The sequence below is a fragment of the Ambystoma mexicanum genome, chromosome 3q (assembly GCF_040938575.1).
Source record: "Ambystoma mexicanum isolate Mex_15411 chromosome 3q, UKY_AmexF1_1, whole genome shotgun sequence".
Lineage (NCBI taxonomy): Eukaryota > Metazoa > Chordata > Amphibia > Caudata > Ambystomatidae > Ambystoma > Ambystoma mexicanum.
Genome location: NC_090926.1, coordinates 345,049,473 through 345,068,349, shown reverse-complemented (window position 1 = coordinate 345,068,349; position 18,877 = coordinate 345,049,473). Strand labels below are relative to the sequence as shown.

At 49.7% G+C, this 18,877-nt stretch overlaps 1 protein-coding gene across 4 annotated transcripts in view; it reads left to right on the top strand.

Annotated features, from left to right (window-relative positions):
* LARP1 (La ribonucleoprotein 1, translational regulator) overlaps positions 1 to 18,877 on the top strand; it is a 1,174,773-nt gene that overhangs the window by 822,381 nt on the left and 333,515 nt on the right. For all 4 annotated transcript variants that reach the window (XM_069653974.1, XM_069653972.1, XM_069653971.1 and 1 more), the window contains one exon: positions 17,589 to 17,695. In XM_069653974.1, the coding sequence (XP_069510075.1) occupies positions 17,589 to 17,695 (107 nt within the window). The remainder of the gene's footprint in view (positions 1 to 17,588; positions 17,696 to 18,877) is intronic.

Here is an 18,877-nt window from a genome sequence, read left to right as displayed (position 1 = left end):
TATTCCCCGTCGTCAGGCTGGGAATCCCCGGTACATTATATAGACCCTTTCCCGTAGGAAAACTTTTTCGATGCTATGCGTCCTATCCACCTCGTTTTGTATCATGCGTGCCCGCGCCGTCAGGACGCCATGATATAAATACAGGACCCGCCCCCGCGCTCCCTCAGATTTCAACCGTCTTTCAAAGTAGTGGGATCCTCGTGGTTACTGCTAGTCATAATTAGGTTGTATTTCGCTTCGGCGACGTTACATTCTGGAAAAAATATGTCCGGAAAAGCTTTATTTCGTCCTTGTGCGACATGTGGACTCAAAGTCTAGGAAGGTGATGCCCACATGGATTGTATCTACTGTCTCCACCCGCACCACACGGCGGATACATGTGAGATATGCCAGGGTTTCTCCCAAAAAACCCTTAAAGACCGAAAAAGAAGGTTGGTCGACTGGCTTAACGACGGAGCGGGTGCCTATCCGGCATCAGAAGTTGGCTCCACGGCCTCGAGGAGCAAGTCGGAACCTCCCTCAAGGAAGGTACGGCCTGTCGAAAAACGCCCTGCGGACAAGCATACGGAGAAGCATGCTGGGTCTTCCTCATCACACAAAGTCCTCCTCATCCTCTAAGATGGAGAGGCAAGCGGCATCAAAATCCTCCTCAAGGGACCGTCCTAGGTCTTCCGTGAGTCGAGACTCTTCAGCAGGGAAGTCGGCAACGAAATCAGCTACGAAGTCTAAAGGCTCGGTGCCGGCTACTTGCTCGTCGACCCCGGTGTCGCTGACCATGCCTATTACTATTCAGGCAGCAGCGGTGGGGATTCCTTCATCGACGGTGACTCAATCTATGGCCTGGCAGCCAGAGGTCTGTGACCCGGCCCCCCCCCCCCCCGAGGTCCTACTGCAGCCAGACACGGCCTTGTCGGTGTCGTCGGTGGACGTAGAATGTGGCATGGTTATGCAGCCGTCGGACGTGGGCTTACGGCCTTCCAATACGTCGACGATGAGTGCGAGTGGGGGTGTGGCCCCTCTATCCTCGACGTTGCTGACCCCCCAGACGGTTTTGTCTCTGGATGTGCTTAATACACTTCAGAAGCTCCTGCAGCGTCTGGATACGCAGATCCCTCAGCCTGGCACTTCATCGTTGATATTTTCTGCACCTTCCGTCGACGAGCAAGCTCAAGCAGCTCGCTCGACGACCAGAAGCCCGTCGGCCTCCCAGGCGGTGAAGGATCGTCCTCGAGCGCAGGAGGAGGGTGAGCTATCGGAGTCCGATTCTATACGAGGTGACTCAGGGTCGGAGATTTCCCTGTCGCCGTCGAGAAACCCAACATGGAATTCGGATTTAGAGGTAGATTCTACGAGGAGCCAGGCACAACAATCTCCTCCGGATGATGTTGGAGCCTTCCATGCAATGATGGGAAAAGCGTGTTCCGAGTTCAGCTTAATTCCTGAGGAGCAAAAGAAAGACTGTTTTCTTTTTGATCACATGGGTCAAAGGAGGAAATCGGTATTTGCCATCCCAATCCTGGACCACGTGTGGCAAGAAGGCCTCAAGACGATGCGTCATCCGTTCTCGGAACCGGCTATTAAGGGGCGTACTGAGAAAGTTTAAAGCTCCGGAGTCCACTCCAAAATGTCTAACATCACAGCCTCTGTCAGACTCAGTGGTATCGGCGGCAGCGGCTAGGAAGGCCAGAGTACAGCAAAAATGTTCAACCCCACCAGAAAGCGAGGCCAGGAGGCAGGATGCCTTTGGGAAAAAGGTGCTCTCAGTCGGCGCCACGACGGTAAGAGCAGCCAACTCCTTGGCGATTGTATCACGATATGATAGGGAGATGTGGCATAAAATAGCCCCTATCCTAGAACATTTGCCGGAAGAACATCGAAAAGCAGCCATGTTGCTAGTACGAGATGGTGAGGAGGCCTCGAACCACGCAATTAATATTGCGGTGGACCTAGCAGAGGCTGGTTTCAAACAAATCAATCATGGCGTAGTACTGCGTCGACAAGCGTGGCTCAAATGTACTACTTTCAGACCTGAAGTCCAGTACAAAGTCCTAGACATGCCATGCGAAGGAGAACACCTGTTTGGAGACAAGGTAGATGAAGCCTTGAAGGGGATGAAAGAAGACACGGATACCGCTAGGTCTCTCGGCGCCCTCCAGACAGGTAGAAGTTTTCGCTCTTTTCGCCCCTTCAGGGGTGCTTCCGGAAACTCCCGCTTTGGAGCCTCTAGGGACCGTGGATTTAACAGGCCCTCATACTCCTCACAAGGTTACAGACGTGCATCCCAGTCGGCACGTAGAGGCAGAGATTATCAAGCCTCCAGAAGACGCGACTCGGGTCCCTCGTCGACGAAGGACAAGCAAACCAGCAACCTATGACGGCCTTCGGAACGTCCTGGGGGGTCGAGTCTCTCATATCGACCAATGGAAATGCATCACCACAGATCGATGGGTTCTGGACACGATTCGCATGGGTCTTGCGCTGCAATTCAAAAACAAGCCTCCAAGTCTTCCGCCAGTGTTTTCGGCCCAGCCCCACCTTCGAGTTCTAAGACAAGAGGTGGCGCTTATGCTGCAAAAAGGAGCGGTAGAACAGGTTCCTGTGGCACAGGAAGGACAAGGGGTTTATTCCCGGTTCTTCGTTGTCAAGAAGCCAAATGGAAAATGGAGGCCCATTCTCGACCTGAGGGTACTCAACAAATGGCTAAAGAGCTCAAAATTCAAAATGCTAAAGCTCCAGGAGGTTATCAGGTCAGTGCAACCCATGGATTATCTGTCGTCGCTAGACCTTCAGGACGCATATTTTCATATCCCAATACGTCCACGACACAGGAGATATTTAAGGTTCGTCGTCGGGCGAAAGCATTTTCAGTTCAAGGTCCTCCCGTTCGGTCTCAAGTCCTCCCCCAGGACGTTCACCAAGTGTTTGGCCCCTATAGCGGCCCATTTAAGGAAGGACGGTCACCATGTCTATCCCTATCTAGACGACTGGCTGGTCAGAGGTTCGTCCATGGAACAAACACGAAACAGTCTGGGGGCCACGATGTCCCTCTTACAGGAACTCAGCAAGTCCTCCGTAGAGCCTTCGAGGACCTTGGTCTTTCTAGGAGCGGAGTTTCATACGCACACAAGCCTTGTAAGACCATCCAGCGAAAGGATACAGAAGCTACAAAGCAAGGCGTCGGAATGGAGATGCGGTACCAGGGTGTCGGTGCGCAAATACATGTCCCTGCTAGGGACCATGTCATCCTGCATTCCGTTGATAAACAACTGCCGTCCGTTTGAGGCCTTGCCAGGAATTTCTAGCGGACCGTTGGGCGCAGAGCCAAGGTCGCTGGTCCGACAGACTGGTCATCGACGAACAACTGGTACAAGCACTCTGTTGGTGGAGAGCTTCTACTCATTTAACGAAAGGAATGCCTCTGGTGGAACCGGAGTTCCAGAAGACGGTGGTGACGGATGCATCGCTGAGCGGATGGGGAGCTCATCTGGATACGTTACAGGTACAAGGCCGGTGGTCGTTACAAGAGTCCTCCCTGCATATCAACCTGCTAGAACTGAGAGCAGTGCGGTGGGCTCTAAAATCTTTTCTTCCTCAATTGAGAGACTCCGTGGTGCGTGTCATGACGGACAACACGACTACAATGTTTTACCTACGGAAACAAGGAGGAACACGTTCCAGGTCCCTGTCGATGGAGGCACAGAAAATCTGGCATTGGGCCCTGCAACACAACATGCTAATCTTGGCGTTCCACCTGCCAGGCGTGAGAAATGTGGAGGCCGATGCCCTCAGCAGGGAAATGAACGAAGTTCACGAATGGGTGCTGAACGACCAGCAACTACAACATGTATTCAAGAAGTGGGGACATCCTTCCATCGATCTGTTCGCGACGAAGGACAACAGGAAATGCCCGCAGTATGCAAGCAGATGGCCTCAGCAGGGCTCACTGGGGGATGCGTTCTCCTTCCCATGGACGAACACATTTCTGTACGCATTCCCTCCATTTCCTCTTATCCGGAGGACGTTGCAATGGATCCTCGAGTTCCCATGTCGGGTGATTCTGGTGGCCCCGTATTGGGCCAGACAGGTGTGGTTTTCAGACCTGCTGCACATGGCGGCGGCGGAGCCAATGAGGTTCAGGAAGATCCCCAACCTTCTGTCTCGACAGGAGGGTATTGTTTGGCATCACGACCCGGACAGCCTCAAGTTGACGGCCTGGCTCCTGACTTCGCCGAATTTGGTCAGCTAACGATTCCGGAGGGGAGTCGTATTCTGCAAGCGGCAAGAGCACCTTCCACAAACACTTCATACCCGTACAAATGGAGGAGTTTCTGTCAGTGGTGTGGGGATCACCCAGGTTTGGTTCCGCAGTCGATCATGCCAGAACAGCTCCTTCCATACTTGCTGTTCTTAGCTCAAAAGGGCTTATCGGTGTCGTCGATAAAAGTACACCTGGCCGCCATCTCCAGGTTTACACGTCAACGACATTCCGCGCCATTATTCAGCGACCGCCTGATTAAGCACTTCCTTAAGGGTCTGTTTAGGAGTTTCTCTCCCGAGAAGTGATTTCCTCCGGTGTGGAGCCTCAATCTGGTGCTAGCGTCTCTTATGAAACCTCCTTTTGAACCAATGTCATCATCGTCTCTAAAGTTTTTGTCGTGGAAATTGGCCTTCCTGGTGGCCATCACTTCAGCCCGACGTATCTCGGAAATCCAAGCTCTAATGGTAGACCCACCAAACTTAAGATTTTTCAAGAACAAGGTGGTCCTTGCCACTAACCCACAGTTCATACCGAAAGCTCCTTCAGTGTTCCATAAACATTCCTCTATTGTCTTACCTATGTTTTTTCCAGAGCCATGCTCGGGAGCGGAGCACACGTTGCACACATTAGACGTGAAAAGGGCTCTCGTTTTATCTGCATCGCACGCAACCTTTCAGGAAAACGAGACAATTGTTCGTGGCCTATGGTTTGGGTGCTAAAGGCAAAGCTATTTCAAAGCAAGGACTGTCAAGATGGGTATCGTCTACCATTTTGTACTGCCATTCCAAGGCTGGGAAGCCTCTTCTGCGACGCCCAAGAGCTCAATCAACTAGAGCGGCGGCATAGTCGACGGCGCTGTGGTCTGGAGTCCCTCTGGGGGACATCTGCATGGCGGCTATCTGGGCGGCTACACACACTTTTACCCGCCATTACTGCCTGCCACAACAACATGCCGAAGATACTCGGATGGGACAGGCGGTGCTTCGACACCTATTCCAATAAGGTACGCCCCCCGGTTGAGGGGTTAGATCTTGTTGCAATTATGATTGAATATTGTTCGTTCTCTGTTAACTATTGCTGATGGGTACACGACCATAGGGAACGGGCATTGTGAGGAAAGTATGTGAGTTTGCATGCACGCCTCCTCTTTTCGGGATGGTACTGCTATGTAATCTATTCTAAGCATGTGAATCCATGAAAGATCCAATGCTGGAGAAGGGAATAGTTTCTTACCTGTAACTCCATTTCTCCAGCATTGGTATCTTTCATGGATTCACATGCGCCCGCCTGCCTCCCCTAGCATGCAAACTGGTTCCCCCACTACTTTGGGGGCCGAAATCTGAGGGAGCGCGGGGGCGGGTCCTGTATTTATATCATGGCGTCCTGACGGGGCGGGCACGCATGATACAAAACGAGGTGGATAGGACGCATAGCGTCGAAAAAGTTTTCCTACGGGAAAGGGTCTATATAATGTACCGGGGATTCCCAGCCTGACGGGGAATATTCTAAGCATGTGAATCCATGAAAGATACCAATGCTGGAGAAATGGAGTTACAGGTAAGAAACTATTCCCTTCTTTACCAAAGGTACTGTAAAATAAGTCTAAGAACTTACCTCTTACTATAGAAGTGCTATCAGCTTCTGGCCCTACATTTGATTCTCCAGCATTGGATCGTTCATGATTTCACATGCTGTGAATATTCCCCATTAGGTTGGGAAACCGCAGGCACTTTAACCTAGCGTTGTCCCATGGAAAACTTGGACACTTTGGTGTCCTATCAACGTCCTTTTTGGGTGCTTTAGGCACCACCAATAGGATGTGTTGTATAAATAGCCCGGCCCCGCAGCATCCCTTCAGATTTCAACCGTCTCAACTGTTGGGATCACCTCGTGTTCCTGTTTCTGCATGTGCTTTTTTGGTAGCAGGAGCTATGATGGCATCAGGGGCTCAGAAGTCTCTTTTTCAGCCTTGTATTACTTGTGACTTGAAGGTGTACGATGGCGACGGCCATATAGATTGCGTCTACTGCCTTTACCCCATCACTCAGCGGAGACCTGCGAGATATGTTGGGGGTTCTCATGGAAGACTCTGAAGGACCGTAATCGGCGGCTTATATGTTGGTTCAATGAGGGCACTTACCCGGCTTCGGAGGTGGGGGTTGGCCCATAATCGGTCTTCGGAGCAGGCTGTGAAGTCCGCGGCACATCGCCATACGGCGTCAGCCGAACCTCCGTCGAAGAAACATCATCCTGCTTTGCCAGTGTCGGAGGTGGGTAAGAGCAGTAAGTCTTCATCGAGCAAGCAGCTGTTGAAGGGTGCAAGTAACTCTTCTTCCAAGCATGGTTGGTCGGACCATTCCCAGGGGTCTGGTGGTAGACCCGAGAAGTAGACGGCGCAATTGCATCCCAAAGGAGAGCTGCCAGAGTGTTCCGCTAGACTGTCTACTGTTTCGTCTTCACCGATGAGGGACACGGACGTGGAGCAACCTCTGAGTTCGGCGCAACCCTATCCGCCAGATATTGGGTCATTCCACGCCATGATGTCTAAGGCGTGTGCGGAGTTTGGATTGGCATCAGAAGAGGAGCAGGAAGACTGCTTCCTATTCTATCATATGGGAAAGTGGAGGAAGGCTGTCTTCTCCGTGCCTATTCTTGACCATGTGTGGCAGGAGGGCCTGTGCATGATGCCCCATACATTTTCAGAGCCGGCTGCCAAAGGTTGTCTTGAAAAGAAGTTAAAGACTCCGGAGTCTCCCCCAAAATGCTTGGTGTCCCAGCCCACGCCCGAGTCTGTGGTGTCGGCTGCGGCCAGCAGGAAGGCCAGAAGTCAACGCAAGTGCATTACGCCTCCAGACAGGACGCCTTTGGGAAGAAGGTTTTGAAGGTTGGGCGACGAAGGTCAAGGAGGCAAATTCCTTGGCCATCATGGCCCGATATGATTGAGAAATGTGTTATCAGCTGGCCCCAATTCTAGAACATCTGCCGGAGCAGCACCGAAAGGACGCCATGGTGAGGGTGAAGAGGCCTCCAACCACAGCATAAATATTGCTGTGGACCTAGCAGAGTCGGGACTTAAACAAATTAACAATGGGGTGGTGCTTCGACAGCCATGGTTAAATGCACTGACTTTCGGACGGAGGTACAATATAAATTCATCAACATGCCCTGTGAAGGGGAGCACTTGTTCGGTGAAAAGATCGGTGAAGCCCTGAAAAGGATGGAGGGCACAGAAACTGCTAATTCCTTAGGTTCCTTACAGAGTGGGTGCTCTTTTCGCTCCTTTTGACCGTTCCGAGGTGCTGCTTCAGGTAATGCCTGGTTTGCTTCCACCAGGGACTGTGGTTAGTCACTCCAGTTACACCTCTCAAGGGTATCAACGGTCTGCCCAGTCGGCGCAGAAAAGTCAACATCCAGGCTCAGCGAAAAAAGGGGTTTGCAGTCCTCGGCGTCTAAGGGGAGGCAAGCTAAACTGCAACAATGACTGACTTATGGACAATCTCCTGGGGACAGGGTGGCTATGCACATGGATCGCTGGGTGTTGGACACGATGCGTCTAGGCCACTCGGTGTTCAGGTTGCCCCCGGTTTCTATTCCACTGGTGTAGGTCTTACAGCCACATCTTCAAATCCTGCAGCAGGAGGTGGGTCTCATGCTGGAGAAAGGGGCCATAGAACCTGTGGCAGAGCGGTGCCAAGGGGTTTATTCCCGCTTCTTCGTTGTGAAGAAGCCCAACAGCAAGTGGAGACCCATTCTGGACCTTGCACAAGACTCTGCAACGCCTAAAGTTCAGGATGCTCACTCTTCAGAAGGTCATCCGGTCAGTGCAGCCGGACAAATTTCTGGCGTCGTTGGATCTACAGGACGCATATTTTCACATTCCTATACGGCAATGGCACAAAGTTTCTGCAGTTTGTAGTCGGCGAGGAATACTACCAGTTTCGGGTCCTCCCGTTTGGCTTGAAGTCGTCTCCCAGGATGTTCACAAATTGTTTGGCACGAGTGGCCCCGTTCCTCCAACGGGAAGGTCATCATGTATACCCCCACCTGGATGACTGGTTGAGGGTTTGTCACCGGGGAGGGTGCAAGACCGTGTCGTGGCAACCATGCAGCTTTTGCAACGACTGGGATTCACCATAAACTTCAAAAAATCATTTTTGATGCAGTTTAAGGAATTGGTGTTTCTGGGGGCGGAGTTTCTCACCCTGCACAATCTGAAGCCCTCCAGAGAGCGTGTCAAGTTGCAGCAGAGAGCAGGCGAGTGGAAGGCAGGCACAGTGGTGTCAATCCAAAGTTACATGTTGCTGTTGGGGGCCATGACTTTGCGTATCCCGCTTGTACCGAATTGTTGGCTCTTCATGAGGCCGATGCAAGAGTTCCTAGCGGGTCGATGGGCGCAGAGTCGTGGGTTATGGTCTGATAAGTTGGTGGTCAACAGAAGTCTGGCGGACGCTCTTCACTGGTGGACATGCATGGCCAATCTGGTGTGGGGCATGTCGGAGCTGGAGTTCCAGTTTACGATTGTGGCAGACGCCTCTCAGACAGGATGGATGGCTCAACTCGCCGATTCACAGGTGCAGGGCCTGTGGTCTCGTGGGGGGCAGCCAGGGGGAGGGGCGATCTGTTCCACATCAATGTGCTCAAGTTGAGAGAGGTGCACTGGGCCCTTAAGTCATTTCTGCCGCGCATACGCGGATCAGTGGTGAGGTTGTTGATGGACAATACCACCACAATGTTTAATCTAAGGAAACGGGGGCACACATTCAAGGGTCCTGTCAAAGGAGGCGCAGGACATTTGGCATCGGGCTGCTCTGGCTCAAAAGATCAGCATTGTGGCCATCATCTGCCAGAGGTGTTGAATGTTCAGGCAGACGCACTCAGCAGGAATGCCGGCCAGCTGCATGAGTGGAAGCTGAAGGCGCAGCAGGTTTTGATGATCTTCGGCGATGGGGGGGGGGGGGGGGGGAATCATCCGTTGGATCTTTTTGCAACAGTAGAAAACGAGCAGTGTCGGGAGTTCGCCTGTAGAGGAGCTCATCCAGAGTCTCTAGGGGATGTTTTCGTTCCTGTGGACGGGCCGGTTTGCATATGCATTCCCCCCCCAGTTTCCGCTCATTCGGCGGACCCTCCAGTGGATTCGAAGATACCAATGCCGTGTGATTCTGGTGGCCCCGTTCTGGCCCAGACAGACGTGGTTCTCCGATCTCCTTCATATTTCGATGGAAGAGCCGATTCGGTTGGGAGCGGCTCCGGATCTCCTGTCTCAGGATGAGGACAAGGTGTGGCATCACGATCCAGGCTCTCTCGGCCTGGCTCCTGACCACTCCGAGTTCAGCCATTTAGGTATTTCCCAGGACTGTCAATGGATTTTGGAGGCAGCGAGGGGACCTTCCACAAATATCTCATATGGCCGTAAATGGAAAGATTTTGCGAATGGTGTAAGGCCTACCCTGGGCTTGACCCTTTGAACGTTTCTCCCGCACATGTTCTCCCGTACCTGTTGCATTTGGCGGAGGGGGGGGGGGCTTGCATTGTCATCCATTAAGGTGCATTTGGCAGCGATATCTAGGTTCACTATGAGGCGAGATGCTGCTCCTCTGTTCAGTGATTGGTTGGTGAATTTCTTTTTTGAAAGGGGGGTTTCAAACTTTTCCTCCTATGAAGAAGTTTGCGCCGCTGTGAAGCCTTAATGTTTACTTTCGGTTTTGATTAAACCGCCTTTTGAATAGATGTGGACGAGTTTCTATCGTAGAAGGTGGCTTTTCTGGTGGCAATTACTTTGGCCAGGCGGATATCTGGAGTTGCAGGCACTGGTCGTCAACCCTCCATACTTGAGATTTCTGAAGGACAAGGTTATTCTGGCCACTAACCCACACTTTATCCCCAAAGTGCCAATGGCATTTCACAAACTCTATTGTTTAACCCTTGTTTTTTGCTACGACATCCACGCCAGCGGAAAGGGCCCTGCATTCTCTGGACGTTAAGAGGGCTTTAAAGTTTTATTTTAATCGCACTCAGGAATTCAGGAAGTCAAAGCACCTGTTTGTGCCTATGGTCCGTCCAACAAGGGACAGGGTATCTCCAAGCAAGGATTTTAACTTTGGGTTTCCTCTACAATTCCGTTGTGCCACTCGAAAGCTGAGAAGCCTTTGAGGGTTCCTAAGGCTCACTCGATGAGATCCACAGCTTCGTCAGTGGCGTTATGGTTGGGGATTCCGCTGGTGGATATTTGCCAGGCGGCCTCCTGGGCGGTGCCGTATACCTTCACCCGGCATTACTGTCTGGGGCAGAAGCATGTGGATGATGTGCAGGTGGGGCGTGCAGTCCTGCAACGCCTGTTCCAAGAAGGTAAGCCCTGCAGCTTCAGGGTGTTTGTGAACCTTTTCACTTGATGGGTTTGTAGTCTCATGGATGTGATTAAGTGTTTATTGGTTTGCCTGTTACACTCCCCCATGTATGGGTGGTACTGCTATGTAATCTATTCACAGAATGTGAATCCATGAAGGATCCAATGCTGGAGAAGGGGAGTAGTTTCTTACCTGTACTTCAGTTCTCCAGCGTTGGTATCTTTCATGGATTCACATGCACTTGTTGGCCGCCCCTGCAAGCAAACGTGGTTTGGGTTTCCTTTACTTTGGAGGTTAAAATCTGAAGGGAAGCAGGGCTATTTACACCACATGTCCTATTGGTGGGACCTAAAGCACCCAAAAAGGATGTTGATAGGACACTAAACTGTCAGTGTTCCATAGGAAAAATCTAGGTTAAAGTGACTGAGGTTTCCGAGCCAGACTGGGAATATTCACAGCATGTGAATCCATGAAAGATACCAACGCTGGAGAAATGGACTTTTGCAAAGACTATCCCAAAGACTTTCCCATTTACTAAACCTTAAGTGCTGCATCCTATACAAAGACTTTGCCTATTGGCTTTAGCTTAGCCTATTGAATTGAATGCCTCTTCTAATTGCTATCGGAAAGTATTGCCCTGCTTATGAATATTTGTAATTTCTTATTTTCTAATAACATTTGCTGTTTACCAACTTTTTTAAGAGTGCTCTGAATGCCAACGGTAAGGTATTAATGTCCCAGCACCCTTGTCATTGAAGTCACCTGTTGGTGTAGGTTGTTTGTGAGCCATCCAAAAGGGGTCTTGTCTGAATCAAACTCGTGACTATACATTATTGAAGTGTATTTGTAGGTTACTAGTATATTGCTCCCTTCTAAAGAAGGCTTTATAACTGATCAATAAATTAATATTTGTTTATGCAAGAAACCTTGAGTGTAAGTTTTTGAATACTTGTAACACTGATTCTGATTGTTAATTTGCGTAGAATCACATGCTGTGCATAGTCCGACATCCAGTGGTAACCGCAGAGTATTGCATCTTGTCTTTCGAGAATCGAAAGGGGATGTCGACATGGGCGTGCCTGTAACACTATCCCTATGTGACGTGTACTTTACCCAAGATTCCTCACACCTCGAGGTCCCTCAGATTGTTTTTTCTGCCCAGATAACTGGTTGCCCTTATGCGGAGTTCGTAAAGAACATTGCTATTGTCCAACAGACCTTTGGTCGAATAATTCTATAAAATAGTTAAGATCACCCCTTCCGTCCCTTATCTCGACGGCTGTTCTAGTCTCCGCCAAAGACCTGTGAGAACTTTGGGCAGTGATTCTGCCGGTGTTGCAACCACGTGGCCAGGCCTTCTGCCAGCCTATACAGTAGGGAGAGTGGGGTTGGGATGGACATTTCTTTTCAAACTGAAAATGCCTTTCCCTTTCCTTCGTTTTTCCCGTTTGGTCTTGGTCACTCTGTGTACCCTCAGCTATGGAGAGGACTCCATTTAGATTGTGCCCCATTTGTAAGAGCAAATTCCCATGGAAGGATAAGCACAGACGGTGTAACTGGTGCTTGCCCCTTGATCACAAAGAGGAAGGGTGCGCGGCTTGTCAGCTCCTCCGCCCCAAGACCTTAAAGCAGCATAGGGTAAAACGATGGGTGGCCTACAGTATTTCCAAGGCTGAGGTTTCTCCCGCTACCACTGAATGTGATGACCGCGAGAGTGACTATCAGACTTCCGAACCGGAGGTTGTTGACCTTTCGTTCCGCATCGTCTGTCCCCGGCCCCGATAAGCACGCGTAAACTCTGCTATGGGGAAGTCACACCCGGTGACAAAGACTGACACGTGCGCACGACTTTGACACTTCTGGGTACACCAGTAAATCCGGCGATACCCGACTATCGCTGGGATCGGCAGCCCTCCCCACACCCGCATATGCGCCTAGCGACTGGGCAATTGAAGACCAAGGGCGCTACCCCAAAAATACATAGTTCCGTCGACACGCATCACAAGGAAGCGTACGCCGATGATTTTCGGCTCCGCCGAGGACTGCGATAACAAGACAAGGCCTTACCACCGCCGAAAATCACAGCGCTACCGGAAAAGGTGGCCGATGAAGGCAAGGCCCGGCTCCGCCGAAAGATTCCCTTGCAATTGCCGGCTGTAACTACGCACCTCCCGTCTGAGGACATCGAAGACAGCCTGGCAAGAATCGTGTCTGCCGATTCTCAGACTGCAGTTTAGGGACTCTTCGAAAGACCCAAAGATAGGCCGAGATCTAAAGAGAATGTTCATAAGTCGAGAGACACAGGGATACCCCACCTTCATCGGTCCTGCCAGAAGAATTCTCTGAAGGAGAAGGACTTTGTTCGACGTTGGCAAAATCTCTACACTTTTTCGACGGAAGACAGTGCTAGAGACACTGTTCCACCTCTAGACCATTCTAGGTCAGTCTGGACTAGAGAAAAGTTTAAGGACTGCATGGAAAGGCTGGACAGGTTGTTTCACGTTCAGAACAACCTACACCAAGAAGGCCACGGGATGAAAGCCCTTTTAACCCTAGAGCTAAATTCCCAAGGCTTTTTGACCCCTCTTTAGAAGAGGATATGTATAATTATGACCTTACTGAGGAAGACATTCCACCAGTTACTGTAGAGGAAAATACTTTCTCTAACGAAGAGGTACATGAGCCCATTGAACATGCGCCCATTGAGGGCTGGGGGGAGGACCCAGATATGGGTGACCCTGAACCATCGCATTCACCAGATCCAGATATTCTGGCTTTGGACTCCCCTCAAACCCCCTCTATAAGAAACCCCTCTCCAATTGATGATCAGTTGACGTTTAACGTAATGTTATGTAAGGCAGCTGAGCACTTTAAAATTGCCACTGAAGAGGCAGCCCCTGAAGCAGACTTTGTTGAAGATCTACTCAGAGAAGCCGCCAGGCTATCACTCTCGTCAATTCAATTAAAAACGCCTGGCTCCCTCGTTAGCAACACCTGCTCTCACAAGAGGTGAAAAACTTTTGCCCTTCTCCCTCAGATACTCTACATATTGGTCATTCCACCCCAGATTCTTTGGTAGTCACTACCACAAGAAAGAGCAGGGGTCCCTTTGTCAACCGGCGAGGCACCCCCTGACACAGAAGGGAAAAGAATGTATGCCCTTGGGAAGAGTTACCACAGCAGCAGCATACTCTACGCGTATTCCCAATAACACCACTTTATTGGCCAGTTACACCGATGCGCAATGGGCTTTAATACAAGGCCTACAAGAGGCTCCAGAACCTCTACGAACCAGTCTCTGAGGGTAGGCAAGTTAACCAGAGCCTTTTAAAGAACACTTTGGATTCTGCCGAGACGGCCAGTCGAGCCCTGGCTCGGGGCATACTCCAAGACACGCATGGCTTTGGAACTCAGGATTTAAACCTGAGAAGCAAGCGTTGCTTATAAACAAACCTGTGGAGGAATGGTTTTTCATGGCCAATGCTTCATTCATCAACAATACTCTTCAGGAGACAACTGGAGCTTGCCACAGCGAACCAACACTTACACACCCCGTACCCCCCCAAAGGGGGCAGCGCCATGGTAAAGGAAGGGGCAGGAACCTTACCCCCAGAGGTTCTCCAGCCTCAAATGACCGAGGATTTGGGTCCCCTCCAATGCCTCCCCGGTCGGGGCCGGCTTACATGGTTCCTTCAGGCATGGGAGGGAATAACCACAGAGCAGTGGGTGCTAAAAACCATAGCCCACGGGTACTGTGTAGAGTTCAACCAGTCCCCAAAATACAGACCTCCACGACAACTAGAACATCTTTGCATATTTCTTCAAGAAGTCGAGATACTGGAACAAAAAGGAGCCAAAGAAATTGTGCCTCTATCACATGTAACGGAAGGTATTTATTCAGTGTACTTCCTTATACCCAAAAAGGGTCTAAACATGCGCCCTGTTTTAGATCTGCACCCAGCTAACAAATTTGTAAAACCACAAAAGTTCTGCATGGTCCACCATGCAGGAAGTAATTCCCCCCCTGCTCACACAGGGGATTACATGGCAACTCTGGACATGAAAGATGCATACTTTCATATTTCTATGTTGCCAGCGCACAGAAAATACCTCAGATTTATGATACAGAACAAACACCATCAGTTCAAGTTACTACCCTCCGGCATAACGTCTGCACCAAGGGTATTTACAAAGGTACTAGCAGTAGTGGCAGCACACCTGCGCAGGCAATCCATTCCAGTATATCCTTACCTCGACGACTGGCTCATAACGGGGGACTCTTAGGAGACGTGTGTCAAATACCCAAAAGACGATAGATCTTTTATTCAATCTGGGATGCTCAATCGAGAAAAAAATCCAGCTTAGACCCCAGTCAAGTCAAACAATCCCTAGGGGCTCTAATTAGAACAAAGGGCGGCCTCATCTTCCCCTCCAACGAGAGGGTTCAAAACATGTTATTTCAAAACCCTCACTATGTAGCCAGTTGAGAGGTAACAGTTCGCAAGGCTATGCGTCTGCTAGGAATGATCCTCACGCGCGCCTGCACCCAATGCAAAAGTGGCTAAGCAGCCAGTGGTGTCAGGCCAACTGACAGTGGGAGAATTTAGTAGTGGTCTTGCCGGCCCTAGTTCTCTCGCTGCTGTGGTGGTAGAGGGAAAACCTCTTGAAAGGGAAATCATTCACCACCCCCGCAGTGGAAGCCACACTAATTTAGACGCCTCCCTTACAGGGTGGGGAGCCCACCTGCTTCAGCAAACCGCTAGCAGAGTTTGGTTGTCAGACATGGCGTCCAACTACATAAACCTGCTGGAACTGCTGGCAGTGTTCAAAGCACTAAAAGCTTTCGAAACACAACTGCAGGGAAAGAGGATCCTAATCCTCAGACAGCACCACGGCCATGTACTATCTGAACAATCAAGGGGGCACTCATTCTCCAGAGCTGTCCAAACTGTCTCAGGACGTTTGGAAATGGGCTCTCAAACCCAACATGTTCCTGTTATCACATGTTCCATGGGAACTCAATCTTCTGGCAGATGTACTTAGCAGAGACTTTCCGTGGCCCAGGGAGTACGAATGGCGATTACACAGAGACCTTGTCGCCAACGTTTTCGCACAATGGGGCTTTCCAGACATCGATTTGTTCGCAACTCTGGAAAACTCTCAATGCCAAGATTACGCCTCTAGGTAGCCCCAGAACCGCTCCAACGGGAACGGACGCTGGATAACATGGTCAGGGAAATTTGTCTGCACTTCCGCCCCCCTGCAACTCCCCTTCTCAACATGATTGTGCACAAGATGCACCAGGAAACAGTCAAGATGATATTGTTGGCCCCCATGTGGGCCCGCCAACCCTGGGTCGCTCATCTGATGGAGATGTCCCTATCTTCTCCAGTCAAACTGCCTTGCCCGTACAACATGTCGCAAGACAGAGGAGACGCTTCACCCATGCCCGCAGACATTGAACCTGGAGGCCTGGCTCCTGAGGTCATAGAATTTGGACACCTGCAACTCCCTCAGACGTATGGACATTCTCAGGGAAGCAAGAAAACCACACACTAGATATTGCTCTTTTAGTAAATGGAAACGGTTTGTCATCTGGTTTCACTCCAAGAGCATCAACTCAATCGACTGCTCTGTCGCTCATTGTTTTATACCTAACTCACTTCAACTCAATAAAGGTGCACCTAGCTGCACTTTCAGCATGCACAACATCACAACAGAAGGTGTCATGGTGGAAGATACCAGTGATTAAGGCTTTCATGGAAGGAGTAAAAAGAATTCACCCTCCCATTTCTAACCCAGCTCCCAGATGGGACCTAAATGTGGTGTTAACTAGGCTTATTGGAGCTCCTTTTGAGCCCATACAAAAAGCAAGTCTTAAAAAAGCAGCAGTCTTGAAGGTGAATTTTTTAATAGCCATTGCCTCCATTAGGAGGGTAAATGTCTACTAAGGAAAACTAATCAGTTTTTCGTTTCAGTGGCCGCAGGAAAAGGAGACGCAGTCTCCAAATCCACTATTTCTAGATGGATTGTCAATTGCATTACACTCTGCTGCAATCTTGCTAAGAGAACTGCCCTTCAAGCCTAGAGCACATTCCACTTGAGGCACTGGGGCATCCATAGCATTCATTGCAAATGTTCCCCTTGAGTCAATTTGCAAAGCGGCAACCTTACAAACCACTATTGCCTAGACACACGTTCTAGATCTGATTCTCAGGTGGGACCGGCAGTACTAAGACATCTTTTCACTACTGTTCCTTCTCACAACCCACCTCCAACTCCTGGTTCTGCTCGCTAGTCTAGTCTATGCACAGCATATGATTCTAAGCAGATTAACAAACATCAGAAGACTTGCATTACTTATCGTAAAAGCATTTCTGATGGTTGTATCTGCTTAGATTCACATGCACCCATTCACATTCAGCCCCGCTATGATGGAAGGAACATAGACATCTTACTACTGTCTCTTCTGTACTCGCTCAGAATAGTCCAAAGGCTTCCTCTTGGCAGAGAAAATACAATCGGAGGGACCTAGACGCGTGAGGGATCTTGGGTACACTACACATCACGTAGGGATAGTGTCACAGGCACGCCCATGTCAACGTCCCCTTTAGATTCTTGAAAGACGAGATGCAATACTCTGCGGTTACCACTGGATGTCGACCATGCACAGCATATGAATCTAAGCAGATACAACCAACAGAAATGCTTTTACGGTAAGTAATGCAGGTCATCTTTGTGTACCTCCACTACAGCTCACATTTCCCCTCTTGAGATAAGCCTGGCTGCTCAACACGCTACCAAAACTGTGCTTAAAGATTATACCAAAGGTTGGGTTGCCTATACCTGCTGTCATAGTTGTTTGTAGTGTTCCCAGAGGGTACTGCATTCAAACTTTGCCTAATATGTGCCTGCTGTTAAGGACTCTTAATGTAGCAATAAGGAAAACTAAAGCTATGGAATTGAGGTTTCATTTTGAATTTTAGACTCCCCGGAAGAGGAAGACTAGACACAGTTCAAATCCTCCTATGGAATGCCATGTTGGCTGGGTAATGGATTCCAGGGAGCATCGTCCTCGCACCACATCAATAAGGTAAAGCAAATCTCACAAGGGGAAGGGCAGTGGATAATGGCATTGTGTAAAGCTCAAATTTCGGGTTTTATTTTTATTTTACAGGGGCCATTTAAGAAGTAAAACATGTTTGTATTTGTTTCTGCAAAGTAAATCTCCACTTAACCATCATGGTATCTTCATTAATATACATAAACCGTGCTTATGAGTGGGTTCTGTGTGTGGGTTCTGTATTCCTAAACCATTAAATATATATTGCCTATTTTGCTAACTTGTATTTAAAGTTACTCTATAAATGTGTAACATTGCTGCTTTCATGAAGACAATGGATCGGGTGTGCAGCTCAATATCACAGAATGGCTTACTGATGTGAAATGCAATTATTCATGCAGTGTTGTGACAGCTGAGCATCGCATCAGTTTTGTATGTCCTGTTTGTATGTAGGTTGAAACAACCTCTGACTACAACTGTGAAGGTTTTTTTGTCGGAGCACTAAAAATGTCAGTTTTCTAGCATTCACAGAAGGCACATTTTAAAAAGATGAATACCTAAAGGGCCGGGGAGCTACCTCGGGTAGCTAGTTTCCAGAGGTATGGTCCCTTCAAGAGCAAGCGGGCCACATCAACTGGCTAGAGTTAATGGCCATCTGGCTTGCTCTCCAAGCCTTCCTCCCGATCAACTGCAAGGCCATCCTCATTCAGATGGACCGCGCCACCAGCATGTACTACATCAACAAGCAGGGTGGTACCAGGTCTTCTCCACTCTGCACTCTAGCAATCAACATTTGGGAGTGGGCTCTGGTAAACATGCACCTGGCAGCACTACACCTCCCAAGTGAATCCAACCTGGAGGCGGACAGGCTCATCAGGCTGGGTGCAGGTATACACATGCCGCACGCACCTTTCTGGTGGCTATTCAAGCCTACAAAACCTCGGAGGAGGAGGTGGTTTCATCTTCTAATCCGTTGGTTAAGACAATTGGCGGGGCCTCAGCAGGCTTTATCAGCCCATCAAGAAACCACATCCGGTGTGTTATTTCAACATGGTCTTGGGCACCCTGGCGCATTAACCATTTGAACCTATATTGTCCACGGACATCGGGCTAGTCACCGTTATGATGGCCCTCCCGGTGGGCCTTAACTCAAAACACTGGATCAGTGAGATCCAAGTGTTGGTGGCTTCAGAGCCGTATGATACTTTTCAT